At 44.9% G+C, this 16,594-nt stretch overlaps 1 protein-coding gene across 1 annotated transcript in view; it reads left to right on the top strand.

Annotated features, from left to right (window-relative positions):
* Positions 1–16,594, top strand: part of LOC126537740 (MAM and LDL-receptor class A domain-containing protein 1-like) — a 204,840-nt gene that overhangs the window by 61,866 nt on the left and 126,380 nt on the right. The window contains exons 18-19 of the mRNA XM_050184828.3: positions 5,137–5,275; positions 14,971–15,079. Of these exons, the coding sequence (XP_050040785.3) occupies positions 5,137–5,275; positions 14,971–15,079 (248 nt within the window). The remainder of the gene's footprint in view (positions 1–5,136; positions 5,276–14,970; positions 15,080–16,594) is intronic.

The following is a 16,594-nucleotide window of genomic DNA, read 5'->3' as shown; positions in this document are numbered from 1 at the left end:
TTAATATATTCTGTTAACTTAGTTATAGATCCATCGTCCAAGTTCCTTAGCGTTTTAATCGTTACCCCGTCTATTCCGGGTGCCGACTTGGTATTGAGTTTCTGTAGGGCTGCCCTGACCTGTCACTCGCCGATTGCACTACGCCGACTACACGGCCCTGTGTAGTCAGGGTGCATGACGGGCATCGCTTGAGAGATGTATCTTTTCTCGATTTCCTTGAGGAAGTCCTGCTCTGTCCCTCGGTACGCTTGTATTAGCTAGCCGATTTATATTTTGCCTATATGCCAACTTGGTCGCATCCGGGTCTAACAAATATCGAAGGATGTTCCACATTTTTGCCATTCCTATCTGACTGTCCATGTCGTTGCATTTTTCCTCCCACTGTTGTCTGCATAGCTGCTGGGCGTACTGTTCTATGTCCCTCTTCAATTTCGCTATCTTTCTACGAAGCGTCCGGTTGTGTTTTTGTCTTTTCCATCTACGTTGCAAGCCTGCCTTAGCTTCCCACATGTGTAGAAGCTTATTATCTACGTTCTATAAATGCGCCTCCGGCCGGACCGTTTTCGTATCTGCCGCCACATCTCCCTTTAGTTTTCCGGTCCATTCCTCAATACCCTGTGTCGTGTCGTCGGCCTCCTCCCTTATTTTCCTGAATTTGTCCCAGTCGACAATCTCAAGTTGTCTACCTTTTGTCTTGCGCAGTCCGGCCCTTACCGTTATTTCTAGTATTGGTGGCGAGGAGTTACGGAGTCGCCATCTGTCGGAAGCGCCTCACTTGCGCAGTATGAGGGATCACGCGACGCGCTCCTCATAGGTTTCGCTTACGGCCCTCAATAAGAACACCACGCGGCAGCCACCCTAGACATTTATGCAGATACTCTCAAAACGAGGGAAGTTTTTGACTGACTGACTGTAAACTGAAAGCACAGAATCGTTTACAGACGCTATCTCTTCACCGAATACGTACAGTGCGTGAATGCCACTGCGCGTGGTCGCCGCGATGGAGTCTCCCGAGCCGGCTTCTTGCATGAAAGGTAGGCAAATGCTGAGAGTAAACTATGTAAGGTATGTTCTTATAGTGTACTGTCTGCACAACTAAATGGGGCATAACAGAATGGAGCCTCAATCCAGCAATCGCACGGGTTCGCCGCGACCGACTGCATGTATGCATGCATGTCCGCGCACAATGTTTTGCTTTCGCTGTGAGCGCGTTTTCGCACCATGCCGGGAGCTTTAGGCCACAGCATACGCGCATATGACAGTACACTAGCAACCATTGTTGGCTAGACGCTATTAGAACTGTTCAAAAATACTGCCGTTATAGAGACTTCGACGCCTAGCTACGGCGACTGTGATGTGGCATCGCGACGATTCAATCTTTTTTTTTTGTCTTATAAATACTTGGACAGTTCAATATTATTTCTCAAGTTGCGTCGCACTGTGTGTTTATCGGTCTTCTCAGCGTGCGATTTTCCTCTGCTTGCTTTTCGTAATCCAGTGCATTAGTTCATAACAGAAACATGACCATATGCTGTGCCTTCTTTTAATGTGCGTCTTACCGCTCCCTTTCCGTTCCAGTGAACTTGCCAGTATCTAGCATCAACAAGTTCATAGGCCAAACCGTCATGACATTAGCCGGGCATTGGGCGCGGGCGATCGTCTCAGTGCGCGTTTTCTGCTACTCACCGAACATCGTGCATTCCGGCGCCGTAGGAGAAATCTTCCTCGCGTCTGTGCTTGCTGCATACCCGAGTTGTGGCCGATGGCTGTCTGCCGGTTCTAAGTTTCGCCAGCCAAGCTTCACATAGCTCCTTTCCCTGTGGCTACGTGTGAATAAGGCAGACACCGGGCTCCGCTGCGTGTGTCCGGCACTGCGGCACCGAGCCTACCATGCTGCAGGCCTCCAAAGGCAGCTACTACCAATTATAGTACTTTCAAATGTTGTCAAGCAGACACCCAAGGTGGTAAAGCCTCACCACTTAATCAGAACCGCGGCTCAGGTGGGACTTTAAACTTTCGTTTTCAGCTCGCTTCGGCGCTTCCGAAGCAGCTGACGCGGCCGCTGTGTCCACGTGATCCCTCATGTCACGTCACGCCGACGGTGGCGCTAGCTTTTGCAGTGGTCGAGCTCGCCGCCAATATTGTGATTGCTCCCAAAGTCGTGTTGCGTGTTTGTCCACTGCGTGTCCCGTATGTCCTTGGTAAATGTTAAATCTGGCGTAGTATCCGCGCAAACGCTGGTGCCTATTCTCGTGGGAACCGATGGGTCGGTTACGAGGGTCAGGCCTTCCTGTTGCGGTTCTAGCCAGAGTTGCCTGCCTTTTTGAGTTTAGATTTGTAGCTCCATGCCGCGTGTTGGGCGTTAAACTCGCCTCCGATCACTACCGCTCGGCTGTCCGCTATGGCCAGGTTCTTTTTAAAGAGCATTTGAGATTTATGGTGTCTGCATTTTGGACTGCTATGAATATTTAATACAAAGAGACTGTCCTTCGTTTTCCGCATGGGTATGAGTCCTTGAAGAATGTGATCGATTGACTTAACCTCCGTGTCGTGTTGCACGACCGAGTGATTTCGCTTTACCAACGTCGTTAGCACCTTCGTCTCCCATTTGGCAGTACCAAAGGGCTTCCATCCCGACAATTTTGCCAGCCCGTGCGTTTCCTGCATCATTATAATATCCGTGTTTTCTTTGTCTTTAAGGTGTTGTTGCAGAATGTATCGTTTTCTATAGTATCCTCTACAATTCCATTGCCAAATCGTGTATCTATTTATTCTGTCCATGGCGGCGTTACAGCTTTTCCAATCCCTTAGCGGGTACCGGGGGCCTAGTGTACGGCTTGATGGACGTCTTAACCGGTCCCCCCTCCCCCCTATTTGTTTGCGGTCCTCATTTTGCTAGTTTGGCTTCGAAGTCAGCCATCATTTGTTTCACTTGCTGTAGTATCGCCTTTCCTAGCGCCTCTACCTTTGCCTCAAGCGTCACTTCCATTTGTTCTAGTTTAGTTTCCAATTTTGTGTCGTTCTGTTTGATGCTGGCTTCGACTTTCTGTTCAAGCTCCTCCCGTCTTTCTTGGAGTGTCGTGGCTGGCTTGGATTTAGAAAAGTTTGGAATAGCTTTAATTTATAGCGCCCCAGATTCCGCTAGTTTAGCGTTCGTATGACAGTGTTGCCACGGTTTTATGCTTAGAGTCTTTACGGTAGAGGGAGTTAGAGGTGCTCTTCACCTCTCAAGAGGGCCACAAAAAACCACTAGCTGACTCGACAACTCGAAGCCAGAGCACCTGGCACACGCGTTGAAATTCTGCAATTTCTTTAGTAGCCGCGACAGCACGGCCACTTCTAAACGTAAACATTCCTTGCGATGCAAAGCGTACTACGAATGGAATGAACCAATGCAGAATACAGTAAAACCCTTTACATCGAATCTGTTAGCTTCTAGTTGGCCCGGATGTTCGTGGCGAGCTCATTATAAAACAAACGGTAGTTGGAAGGCTTCGTATTTAAGTTTCCACATAAAAGAATTATGTTTTCTCGCATATTCGGATTACAATCCAACGCTGTCATGTCTGGCGTTTGTTGTGTAAGTCGTACTTTACTCATTCTCAGACAGATTTTAGTATTAAACATTCATTGATGCACTTGTGCTTGGCGGACGGCCTAGAGGAATGATGATGCCTGCTTCACTTCCACACGCAGCCTGCGGGTGTGACCTACGTCGCTTTTTGTGGTTGGGCTTGTGTAATGTCGCCCAACGTCAATTGTGCCTGCCTAACCTTGACAACAGCTTCGCTTTACATCCACTTGTACTTGATGGAATGGAGGCGGTTTTTTTAAGCAACTGAGTCAAAATCTAAGGCGCAATTTATCAGTGTAAAATAGCGTACACAGTTCTTTTATTACGTCACGCGGATCGAAATTTTGCACCAAATATTTACAGCAAGGTGACACGGCCTCCACATTGACGTGAATTTTCAAGACAGTATAAAAGTATAATGCCTACTTCAACGAGAAGCACGCGATTGTGTTATAGTATGTTAAACCAGATTTTCCTTTTTCATTTTCACTATAATGGATGTTAAAACATTTTACTCAGTCGTGGGGCTCGTTATAGCGGTCAAGATATTTCCAATTCTGAATGCGCATATATTCAGGCTACGAATGATTTCACAGTCAACTTCGTGGCCGGAAGCCCTTGAAACCGTCGGCATCAGGAATTCCGTTTTGTGCATTTACAATCGACAGCTGTTTGTCTTTTGTGAACATTCCTTGGAATCCAACAGCGAAATTGGAGACTGCACTCTGACACCAGTTCGAGATTATGAGTGAGCAATGAGTGTTTTGCCCATATTGTTGATCAAACCACAACTGCACTATTTTGCTCCCATTCTTGCAATTAAAATGAAAGAAATAATGAAGCCTCAATTTCTAAGCTTTTTTTCGAGGTTTCTTTCATGGTCATAACAGAGCACTAATGCATTACGTTGGCGTCAAAATTAAAACGGGCGCAGACACTAATACAAGCTACATCAGAGCACGTGCTAGGAACAAGGGCGGTCTTGATCGCCTGCAACAGGTTATCTTAAACAATATCGTGGATAACGCTGCAAAACACACCACGCATAGTTTCCCAATGGCTTGACGCTAGACAAGCTACCACTGCCAATACGAGTACTGTGCACAGATTGTGATGACTCATTCAGAGCAGATTTACACTACCTCATTTGGTCCTGCGCGACTTTCACGCAAGGGAGCTCCCAGATACAACCGTTACTACACCCACTGGCGGATACAGAAGGGAGTTAAGCTTCCACCCCCCCCCTTCTCGGGAGAATGCCGGAGCTTTAGTGCTCACAGTACTAAGCATGCAGCAAGTTTCCCTCTTTTTCTGCATATTTTGATGAGGGGAAGCAACCCCGACCCCCTTTCATGGAGGCTGCGCTGGATGCTCCCCCGACTACACAGTCACGCGAAAGCTAGTAAATATAATATAACCTAACCCAAAAGGCCTAGGAAGTCATCGCTACAAACAGCAATCATAGTGGGAAAAAAGGTATATCACTGATTAACTTTTACTATATGTACAAGTATCTTGATGTTTTTTGAAATTCCATTTTCATGCATAAGCCACTTTTGCAGGACGCTTTGCATTTGCCACAAACAACGAGGACCACGAACCGCAGCATGCGATTCTCATCAGTCCTGATTTGGATGTCAATGCAACCAGCGGAGCTTGCCTCAGCTTATGGGTGTTTACCGTCCACGCACAACACGTAAAGTAAGTATTCGGTTTTAGCAGAAATAAAACGATGATTACGTGAAAAATAATTGCGCGGGACAAAAGGCAACGAACGCAGCTGAACTATGACTTGTGTGTCGCAATGCGACCAGATCGCCAATATCAGCATAAACTAGAAAAATGCTGCAATAAAGTTGCAGGGATATAACGCGCGAGAAATTGGCAGGAGCGTAACCGGCGGCGTACAATCCCCTCACGAGAATTCCGGCAGACCCCACGTACGACTATTATCCAAGTTACGCGAGAGCATTCGCACAGCACACGTATTGTATTCAAGTTCAAGTACATCCGATTGAGCGGAAAGGGATGGTGCGGCCGGTTGGCTTCGTCGTTACTCGCGTCAGCATCGCATGCATGTGATAATTGTGGCTACACGAGGGTGGCGGTGCTCTATCGCTGTGCTGTTGCTGGTATTGTGCGCCGCTTCTCAGCAGTTACTCTAGCACCAGGAATAGCTGCTCGCTTGCCATGGTGCATGCTCGGTTTATCTTCGCCGTAGCCACTAGACTATGTTTCTTTTTTTTTTTTCTGAGGCCATTGCGAGACAGAACAAAATGGGGTAGGATAGCCAAAAAAAAAGTATTTCGCATTTCAGACATTCGCGAAATATCTGGACACGCGGAAGTGTAATGCTGCGAGTGACACCTTTCAAACCTGACAATGGCTACCTGCCTGAAAGGTCACTTCCGTGGTGTAGGTCTGCCCACCTTGATGCTTTCATAGAGTAAGTGGCGTTTTGGGCTAGTTGGTTCTTTGACCACTTCTGTGAGCGCGAGAAAAAAAATTCAACATCATCCTGCTTTCATAGAACTTCTCTACTTATTTTTCGAATGATTAGTCACTATTCCACAGACGCTTGCTCTTCTTCATTTCATATTTTAAATAACTGTTCTTTACGGAAGGAACCCCACAAAAACGCTAAACATCATGCTTCTAGACGTCAGCCAAGAAGACAACCTCCCGGTAGCGATGGCGTGGGCTTTGCGGGGCACAAAAAAATAAGTAGTAAGCTCGCCTTCGTGCACAGCGTTCGCCGCAAGCGTTTTCCAGTAAAGATTACGCCTGGAAAAGCTGCAGTTGCCGGGAAGCGTGAGAAACAGTCCGGGGCCCTTTAATGTTATCGCGTTCTACTTTTAAGAGGAAGCTTGAGCTCGGGCCCAACTCCGACGCGGCCCATTCAAATACATGTAAAACGCAAAAACGCTTTTCTGAGATAACCCCTGGACCAATTTTAAAGAAATTTGCTGCATTCGAGAGAGAAAGTTAAATTCTAGTGACTGTTAGAAACAGAATTTCGATTTAGCGCCTGAATTTTGTTACAAAGGTTTTCAAAAATTCGAAAGCTTAAAAAACGTAGAAACACGAAGTTTGCAAGTTAATAGCTCTTTATCAAGAAAAGGTATCGCGTTTCATCAGATCGTTGAAAGCGGACAAATTTGGTGTGTCATTTTATATCTTACGTGAATTTGTTACATTGTTTACAAGAGTTCTGCAAAAGCTGCATTTTCATATTACAAAATTTTTTAGATTCATGAATAACATATCAATTTTGTCCGCTTTAGATGCACTATTAGATGATATTTACAGAATTGTTCTGTCAATTTTTGTTACTGAGTTACAGAGTTGTAAACTTGATAGTTTCGTTTGTTGAAAATTTTCGATTTTTGCCATTTTTTAATAAATGAAATGAGCGATTAAATCGAGAATTCGAAACCAACAGTCACTAAATTTTAAGTCTTTCATTAAATGCAACAAACCTCGTCAAATTCGGTGCAGTGGTTGCCGAGAAAAACGAATTCTCCTTTTACATGTATTTAGATAGGAGCACCCGAGCTAAAGCTTCCTCTTAAAGGCGAAGCTTAAACGTCTCAGAAGTTTTTTAGAAAGCTTGCCCTTGCTCGGCTATGGGACCCCACGTTCAACCAGTATGGTCCAAAAACGGTGCGAAGAGACTCAGGTGGCAAAACAGAGGGTTGCCAAACGCGCCCACCACGTTTGGCCACTGCAGGCCCACTAAGGAGTGAGCGCGATTGAAACAAGAGACCGTAGAACCCGCTTCTTGCTGTACTCTTAAGTTAAAACGTGAAATTTCTAATCCCTTAGTATATGTCATGCGACTTAGTATTCTTGTTTAGAGGAAACAAGCCGTTACTGAATGGTTGGCACTGTTGTCGCGTCACGCTTAACGGAATCGTAGCTATGTTTAACCTCTCACTGGGCATTCAGAGAGGCACACCTCGGCAGTACGCTTTTCGATCCGACCAGGGCTGGTCGTGTTCAGCATATCTCACTCTGCCCTAGTTGGTATAAGCCATCGAGCTTGAACCAATGCTCATCAGGAGTTATGAGGCTCTAAATATGTGGCCTTTTTTCCACAGTCTAAGGGTTTCTCGGTTATGGTGACCCTGTGTTCGAAACGTAGGGTCTAAAATGGCGTGAAGAGACTCCGGCAGCCAGAGAGAGGGATGTCAATGCACGCTCACCACATTTGTAGCGTCCACAGCGTCCACGTACTGCCACTATGGTGGGCCAACTCTAAATAGAAAGAAAGCGATAACCATTGCAAGATTACACCACGGGACCCCCACAACCTGTGTCATGAGTTAAGAATGAAAGGTCTTCAATGCGTGAGTAAATGCTACTTGTCTATTTGGTTACGTCGCGGCCTTCCCTCAGGTGTTTCATCGAAAATTCGGTTGTATGCAGATGACTGCGTCGCACACCGAAACATTCAAGGGTATATGACCACATCGCTCTTTAACAAGACCTTAATCGAATCTCCCATTGGTGTTCCTCATGCTTAATTACGTTAAATACAGATAAACACAAGTTGATTGCCTTTAGTCGTAAACGTATGAATTCTTCGTTTAACTACTTGCTTAACAATTGTTCCCTTTCCAGAACATCCGCGTGTAAGTATCTAGCCGTCCATCGTACACCAACTCTTTCACGATCAACTCATATCAACACAATTACAGCAAAGGCAGCCCGCACATTCGGCTGTCTGAACCGTAATCTTTACGATGACACTCAAACTACTCGCAAGCTAGCATATCAAACATTTGTTCGCCCTCAACTTGAATATGCTCTGCCCATTTGGTCACCTTACCAACCTTATCCAGTCAATAACCTTGAAGCTATTCATGACCGAGCCACTCGATTGGTCATCGGAGCTAATAGCATACACTCTAGCGTAACAAAAATTAGGATAGCACTAACACTGCCGCTTTGAAAGAAACGTTGACCAATTTCGCTACTTTGTTTATTGCGCAAAATAACTCAAAATGAGCATTCGTTTTCCCTATCGTTAATTGGTCCTGCCGTTCTTGAAGACGTCCGCACAATGAACATAGCTTTCGATACCTATTTACTAAACTAATGCGTTTAATTCATCGGCCCTGTCACAGGCCAATAAGTATTGGAATGATCTTCCTGATATAATAGCTAATATTGTTAATCCCGTGACTTTTAGATGTGAGTTGCGCACATTTTAAATATTTAACTTGAATTGATTATGCGAATATGTCGAGTCAACATGTTTAAAATAGAATTACCTCTACATTAACAAAGTTCTCACTCCAGTCTGAGTTGCATAAATTGGACGACCTTTATCGCTAACTATTGTATAATTTCAATGTCCAGAATGGTGAATTTATGCACAATAAGTTCTTTGCTCCTTTTCATTGTAGCCCCCATCGCGGAAAACTCAACTTCGAAGCCTGTGAGGACCTTGAATACTCTAGCGCCAATACACGCGAATCAGCACGCGCAAGATATCTTTGTGGCTTAATTCCCAGCAAAGCCTACCCAAATTTTTCCGAACAAGCGTACATGCACCGTCTGTGAAATCGCCGACATTTGTCCCCGAGAGGGAAGCGAGAGCCGAAGGAGGAAACCGCCTGGAGATGGAGAAGAGGATCACACGCCAGGGTACCAGGCATCGCACCGTCTTGGTCAACGTAGCGTCCGCGACCGCGTTCGCGCCCTTTTCGTTTGTGCTTCGACTCCGCGGTGCTTCCTGTGCATATTCGCCGCCTCACCCTAGAGGAAAGTCTAGGTGGCGTTGAGCGAAAAGCTGAAGGCGAAAGGAGGCGAAGCATCGCGGAGGAGGAGGGTAAGCGAAGGATCGCCAGGTTAACCTCCTCTTTCAGTTATTACGGGTTTTTGTGTGTTATGGGCGTGCCGGGTTCGCCTCGTAATCGAGAGACCACGCGCCAAGCGAGAAGGGTGGAGCAGCAACGCAAGCGGTGGCAGGCCGAGCGCTGGTCGACCAAGCGCCGGGCACAAGCTAAACATGCCCGGCAAAAGGCGCGAGCTTGGTGTGCCCAGGAGAGTCCCTAGGAACGGGCTAGGCGGCTTGCCACAACGCGAATATTCTACGTGCAAAGCACAAAAAGGAAATGGCATCTATACGTTTGCGCGTAACCTGCGTTCCCGAAGCGAAACGTCCCTGTAGTTAATTTTCACTTTCGTGTTTTGTTTGCGGCACCCCGACAATGATATCGAAATACTGGGGCCCTGAAACCCGCACTTACTAGTTTTTTTTTTTTTTTTTCGTAACCGTTTTCTTTCGGCTACAAACTCTTACGGTTATTGCTTGGCGCAAGACGCACCCGCATGTATTGGAACTTCCGAATCTGTCGCGAAAGAATCCTGTCTAATCTAATTACATGCGCAACTTGAATATTGGTGCGCAATCTATACGCGAGCGCCAACAATGACGCCGGACTGCACAATGAGTTTTGAATAAATGGCCGACGTCCTTGATACATAGATCAGATTTTCGTCGATCGACGAATGCGCTCGCCGCTGTTGTTGTACTTTCTCTATTGTTTACTTTGCTGGTTTATCTAAACTGATAGGTCATGTACTTTTCAGTTTTTTATTCGTCACGTTGTGACAGTATGAACGCAGTAAAGTATCAGTAAAAAGGGAATTTTTAGAGTTTCGTCCATGCGCGACTAAAATGGTTAGTACTGATATCGGCGGCTCATTGACTTCTCACTAATAAACGGATGTTACGAATCACAAGAAAAAAGCGCGTAAAGTGGCTGCTCACTATAGCGGTTACAGGAAAGTCGTGATCATGAACCTTACAATACGGTTAGGTCAGGCACAACTCGCAAGCTGGCTAACCTCTGAAACCCCTGTGCATCCCTCGCCATCAATTGAGATGTACGAAAAATCTAGAAAATGTGAATGTTTTTTACAATATATTTATCCTAAGAGGAGACTTTCTGTGAACCACTGAAGAGACCATTGCTGTCAGTATAATAACTTTTAAGGCGACCGTTGTCTACAGAGAGCTATAAACAGTAATAGGTGAAGAACACTGTGGTAAGTCTTTTGGAATGCAACCCGTATTTACTATCTAGACAATTATGATCGCTAATTTGTACTATTGTATCCCATGGGCAGTGGCGTAGCTAGGTCACGTGGCACCCGGGGCCCTTAGGTCTTCTGTCACCTCCCCCCCCCCCCCCCCCCCCCCACTGGGTGTAGCCGGCGGAAAGAGGGGTGTCTTCAGACGTATATGACACCCCCCCCCCCCTTCCCTCACTGGCCCCTTGCACCCGGGGCCCACGGCCCCCCGGCCCCCCCTGTTGCTACGCCACTGCCCATGGGTCTGCGTAAGTTGCTCTGTCATACGTGATTTAAAAATCTTAGCTCAATTGCCACCCGCTTGTTTGAGCATGTGTTCATAATCCATCGTGATGCTGAGTGGCGAACGTATCTCTCGGGTGTATTGGCCCTTGACAGGGCCGAAGATCCGACAGGCAGAGCCACTGACGTCTGCGTGTGTGTGCTTGCAGAACCTGTATTACGTGCATGTTAGGCAGCATATCTTCTTAGCGACATGTCTCGGCATGCCTTCGCCATCTCTGTTTACTGTTGACATGGCTATTCTTTCTTCGTCTTCTTCTTTCAAAAATTATGGCACGTACCCACGAGGGGGGGGATTGGCCATAGTTTTCAATGGAATCATGATATCAATGTCTTGCTTCCTATTAACTTATTTATCTGTATAGTATGTATACCTAATTAATAGTGATTATAAAGTATTTTTTTATTCCTTGAAAACTGCTCGTGCCACTTTTGACGAACATGCTGTATTATGAAAATGACGCAGTTCAGGGTTAATAATGAGGAAAAGATGTTTAACACAAGAGTCTCCCACTAGCCATGAATTCCCCACGCACAATCGGACACACTTCGTTTCGCACTCGACGAAGGGCACTTGTCCCGAAAAGATAAAATGTTAATCACCGAGAGAGGAAGGCCCAGACGAAATAGGGGCTGCTTTAAGTAGGTGTTTCTTACGGAATTATATTTCCGGCAGAAGAGGAAGAAATGGTCCAGTGATTCTATATCCCCACTTGTTGCATAAAGGTTCGATGGTGCGAACCCACACCAACTCAGGTACGGATTTAGTTGCGGTATTCGTCATCGCGATAGGGTAATAGAAGCTTGCCATTGCCGAGAGGGATAAGACCGGGCATTCCAGGGGAAGGCTATAGATGTTCGTAAACCTGTGCAGAAATGAAGGGCTCATTTTTTCTACGTAGGTATTGTTGTCAACTTCGGAGTCTTGTTACCGCCAGCAGACTAAGGTTAGGTAAAAATAAACATTCTGGCCTACCAAGCGCTGCTCTTTGGAAGCTGTCTGCTGCCTTATTAAGTGCTAGTCCACAACGTCAAATTATCTACAAAAACCGAATTTTTTTAACATGATGGGGAATGAAAAAGTGTAGCAATCGGTGCAATAAGGAATTATGTGTACTTTATAGCGACATAACAACTGACAGGCAGTCAGCGAGCAATATTATGTGACACATTTTTCGGAATTTTGTAAATTACTAAGCATGTGGCAATGAATTGGGCCACATAAATTTGAGTGTAATCGGGAAGACGGGAAAGCTTCATGATAGTGTTTCAGAGTCAATGCCTATCGCTGATTTCTCATCTTGTGTGGCGTCCATGGACACTACATTGTACGAGGGAAGATCTTCCTGATACTAATTCAAGAGTCCGACTTGTGTCTGTTTGGCTATGAATTGAGCATTTTTCAGAAATATGTAATCAAACTTAGGAGCATTACATGTTGTTGAAGTGGCACATTGAACTTATAGTAGGTTAATGTTTATTTTTGCTAAATGACTACATAAACACTACCTGAGGGAACTTGTATCAAAGACCGGGTAACTTGTCCCCGAAATATGTTCGTATGCTCTAAAAAAAGTTTCAGTGTTAGCAGCTGAAATATTGACGCTAAATCTTGTATGTTCGCGCCTGGATACGGGACAAGGTGTGCAGTATACTTAGGGACACAAAGACGCTTACGCAGGGCCCGTCTCTCTATCATAAATAAAAGTTGCAACTTATAATTTTGAAAGCCAGACATCAACGCACAGCCGAATTGAAGACTGCTCTTACATAAGCGCGATAAATGTACAGTATTCCTGTGCATACGAAACTTCCTGTTGCATTTTCTCGTCAAGCGGTGGAGCATCGCTTTTCCTTGCTCCAACTACTTCTACTGAAGTTTTTTCGTGTATCAGAGCTACAAGCAATAGCAAGTCACTAGACGCCGATGGTATCCAGATCCGCCCTGTAAAGTATGTGCTCGATATTATAAGCCCTATTCTAGCCCATGTTTATAACATAATATTATCAACAGGTGCCTTTCCTAAGAGAATGCAAATTACCCGCGCTGTTCCTTTCTTCAAGCGCGGTGATAAAACTGCATTAAATAATTATCGGACTATATCAATAATTCCAGTATTTTCTAAGGGCATTGAGAAAATACTGCATGTGCGATTACTCGCATTCTTTAACCGTCACCATTTGATTGCAGACTTTCAACATGGTTTTAGAAAGCACCGCTCTACGGAAACAACCCTCCTGAGCCAAAAAGAAGTAATTTTATATGCATTTAGCCGTAACCATATGGCACTAGGCCTATACATAGATTTCTCTAAGGCTTTTGATATAATTAATGATTCCATCCTTTTTAACAAATCAGAAATGTTTGGTGTACGTGGAACCGCACACTCGCTTATGACATCTTATCTGTCCCACAGATCACAGTTCGTACATGCCAGTAACGCTATATCTTTAAGGAAGCCAGTTATCACTGGTGTGCCGCAAGGAAGCATTTTGGGCCCACTTTTATTTTTGATTTACATAAACGACATTGTACGGTGTACAGATAACGCTACATTCGTTTCGTATGCCGATGACACAACCGCTTTTATTACAGCCAACGTGGAAACAGATATAGAAATAAAGGCTAAGAAGACGCTGTCTGACTTAGAATGCTGGTCTTTGATAAACTGCTCAAAAATAAGCGCTAAGAAAACAAAAGTAATCGTGTACACGCCTAGAGGACAGTTATTGACAACTAATATGAATTTGTGTCTGGGCAGTGAGCAGTTAGAGATAGTGGATTCCGTTAATAACCTTGGGATGCGTTTTACAAAGCACCTTACCTTGAATGAGCATGTTGATCATCTCCAATCAAAATTGTCATCTGCCATTGGTGTTATTGCTCGTCTGCGTCGCTTACTCCCGACCAACGTAAAGATGGTCATGGTGTGGGGCACAACTGGTGCGACAAACTTGCACAAACTACATTTGCCACAAAAAGAGTTGTGCGTTACACAGCTGATGTCCATTATACGCACTCCGCAGAACCACTTTTTTCTAAATATGAAATTCTTCCTGTGTTTTGTTTTTACAATTATAGGTTGATGTTGTGCTACAAAGGTTTCGTAAAATTTGGCATTGATGATACAATTCCTCTGGCAAAACTTCGATAGAATACAAATATTCGTCAGACCCGACATAAAGAAATGTGGTTCGTACCCACACCGAGAACTTCGGATGATGAGGAATCTTTATCTTATACATTACTTTCGCTGTTAAACTTATTAGACCGACCAAATTTTGATCTCTCCAGAAACCGAAACTCTCGCATTAAACGTTTTTGTCAACTTATTTGTATGCAAGACTAGACCATGCCTTCTTATTCTCCTAATTTTGTTCCCCCCTCTTGTTGATGTGTGTTGACTATTTCTTGCCGTCTTGTTTCACTCTGTATTACCCGTTGCTTTGTGATGCTTTTTTCATTTATTGTGTACGACTGGCTGTCATCTTGCTGTTATGCCAACTTACAACGGGTCGGGACCTCGTCCAGCTGTCCAAGCTTTTAGTCCTGTGGTCCTCCTTTTTTAAGGAAATAAAATAATTGATCGATTGATTGATTAAAAAGGAAAGAGCAATTTCACCTTTTCTCACAAAGCTTTATTTTTTAATATGAGGACGCAAATCTAATCCAGGATCGTAAATGATTCACAGATACCTTATGGCGTCTGCCTGCGGAATCAGTTGATTCTGATACTCAAGGGATAAGGAAACTGATTGATGTGAAGGGAATACGAAAAGGTCTATTCATTCGTTAATACAGCGAGCTTCACTTTTTCTTTTTCTCACTTTCGTTTCTTTTTGCTGAGGGTCTGTGTCGTAGATTACAATGCTTCATATTCTTTCTGGGTGTCTGTGTCTGGCCGCGGTATGTGTTTAACTGCTGATTCACTGCGGCAGGTGTCGCTCAAAGTCCTAACATAACTTAGATCCTGCCACGTCTTACATATAAGGCTAAATCTTTCATGCAGTCTCGACATACGGTGTGGAGGCGATCAGCTGTTTGGAACAGTCACTCACCCCAGCCACAGATGGGATCACGTAATCGTCGACTTCAAGAGGCCTGAGAGTAAATTCAAGGTGGGCGCATTTCTTCGACATTTTTCTGTGTGCAGCATGGGGCATTGTTTTGTAGCTTTGCGCAAAACGTTTTTTACAGCCTGGCATATTCACTGTATGGTCCAGTTTGGATATAACCCGATAAGCAGAAACGTACAGCCCCTTGTCTATTTTCTAGAGATGTTCTACTTTTATGCGTGTTTTGCACTCTTCGTCAATACTGGCTTAAAACAACGCATAGAACGCCGATAGATCAAAATTTAGACGTTTAAAATGGCACCCTCCAAGCGGCCTATCTTATGCGGCCCGCATTTAAACGGGCCCATCCGTTGCAGAAAAGGGCCGCTTGGAAAACGGCACACATAACACAAAATATTTATGCGGTATTTCAGATCAAATCTGTCCTGCTTACTAGGCGGTTCAAATTTATGCGGTTCAAGATTATTTAGCCCAATGAGCATTTTAAATGAAAAAATAAGTTTTTCACAGACAGGTGCCCCCCAGTGTGGCTTTGCGCACGGTTTCATACATATGGCTTACGACCACCGTAACGGGAAATCGGTAACACTCATCACACAAAAAGGGAAACACCCATCACACAGTCTTGGACACACTGGGAATGGAACCCGGGTACATCGCGTGTCAACCGGACATTCTAACCATTACATCACATCACTACGTTGGCACGGATGATTCGCCTAGCTATGTGTGCTTCTGAGGCTGTCATTTTGTGTCGATTGTTCACCGTCGGCGATCGTGTGTGGGATACATATAGTTTGCGTATCTGTTTCCGATGATTATGTGGTTGGTGATAGTAAAGATGTATTCAAAATAGTAGCAGTACCAGACTACCACTTTCAACAGCTTTCATGTGCGGCGGAAAGGATAAAAGGGGTAAGATTGCGCATCATGGGATCTACGCGAAAAGACAAACTGCTTTGCCAAGCGAATGTTGCTCTTCAATTTTTTATTTATATTAGGTATGCCGGAGCATTGTTCGCTGCAGTCACTGTTTACCCGCAACTTGGCTTTGTCCGAGAAGCTTTCGACTTCGTTCATGAGGTTGAATCAACCATGACCTGCCACCAACATGCGCACCTGCAACTATAGCTAAACGCACTTGCTTCAAGGTTGCGCTACCTCGACGGTAAAACGGCAATACGGCTCCACTGTTCTGAGACTTCGATTAAGCGAGCGGCATTTTGCAGGCACGTCTAAGTTTGTTGAACCGACAAATACTTCTATTCACTTCCGCTGGCCGCAAGAGGGATGCGCTGTCCGTAAGACTGGCATATATAACTTTTGTGGGTAGGAGAAAAATGGTCTCGAACCGTGTCCTTATGCCTCTCCGTTGTGGCTATTGATTCAGTGTTTATTCTGAAGCAGGAAGGCGCGTCAGTATCTCCGTTCGTGAGCGTACCGCAACTATATTGCAAATATCAGAAGCTTCAGTGCTTTGCACACGCTAGCTTGTTTGCCCCTATTTACCTGCCAGGAACATGTGCCGTTGCGACTAGCTACCGTGGCCATACCTGC

Source organism: Dermacentor andersoni, chromosome 4 (assembly GCF_023375885.2).
Source record: "Dermacentor andersoni chromosome 4, qqDerAnde1_hic_scaffold, whole genome shotgun sequence".
Taxonomy (NCBI): Eukaryota; Metazoa; Arthropoda; class Arachnida; order Ixodida; family Ixodidae; genus Dermacentor; species Dermacentor andersoni.
The sequence above is the reverse complement of the archived record's forward strand: the minus strand, read 5'-3'. Positions and strand labels throughout refer to the sequence as shown.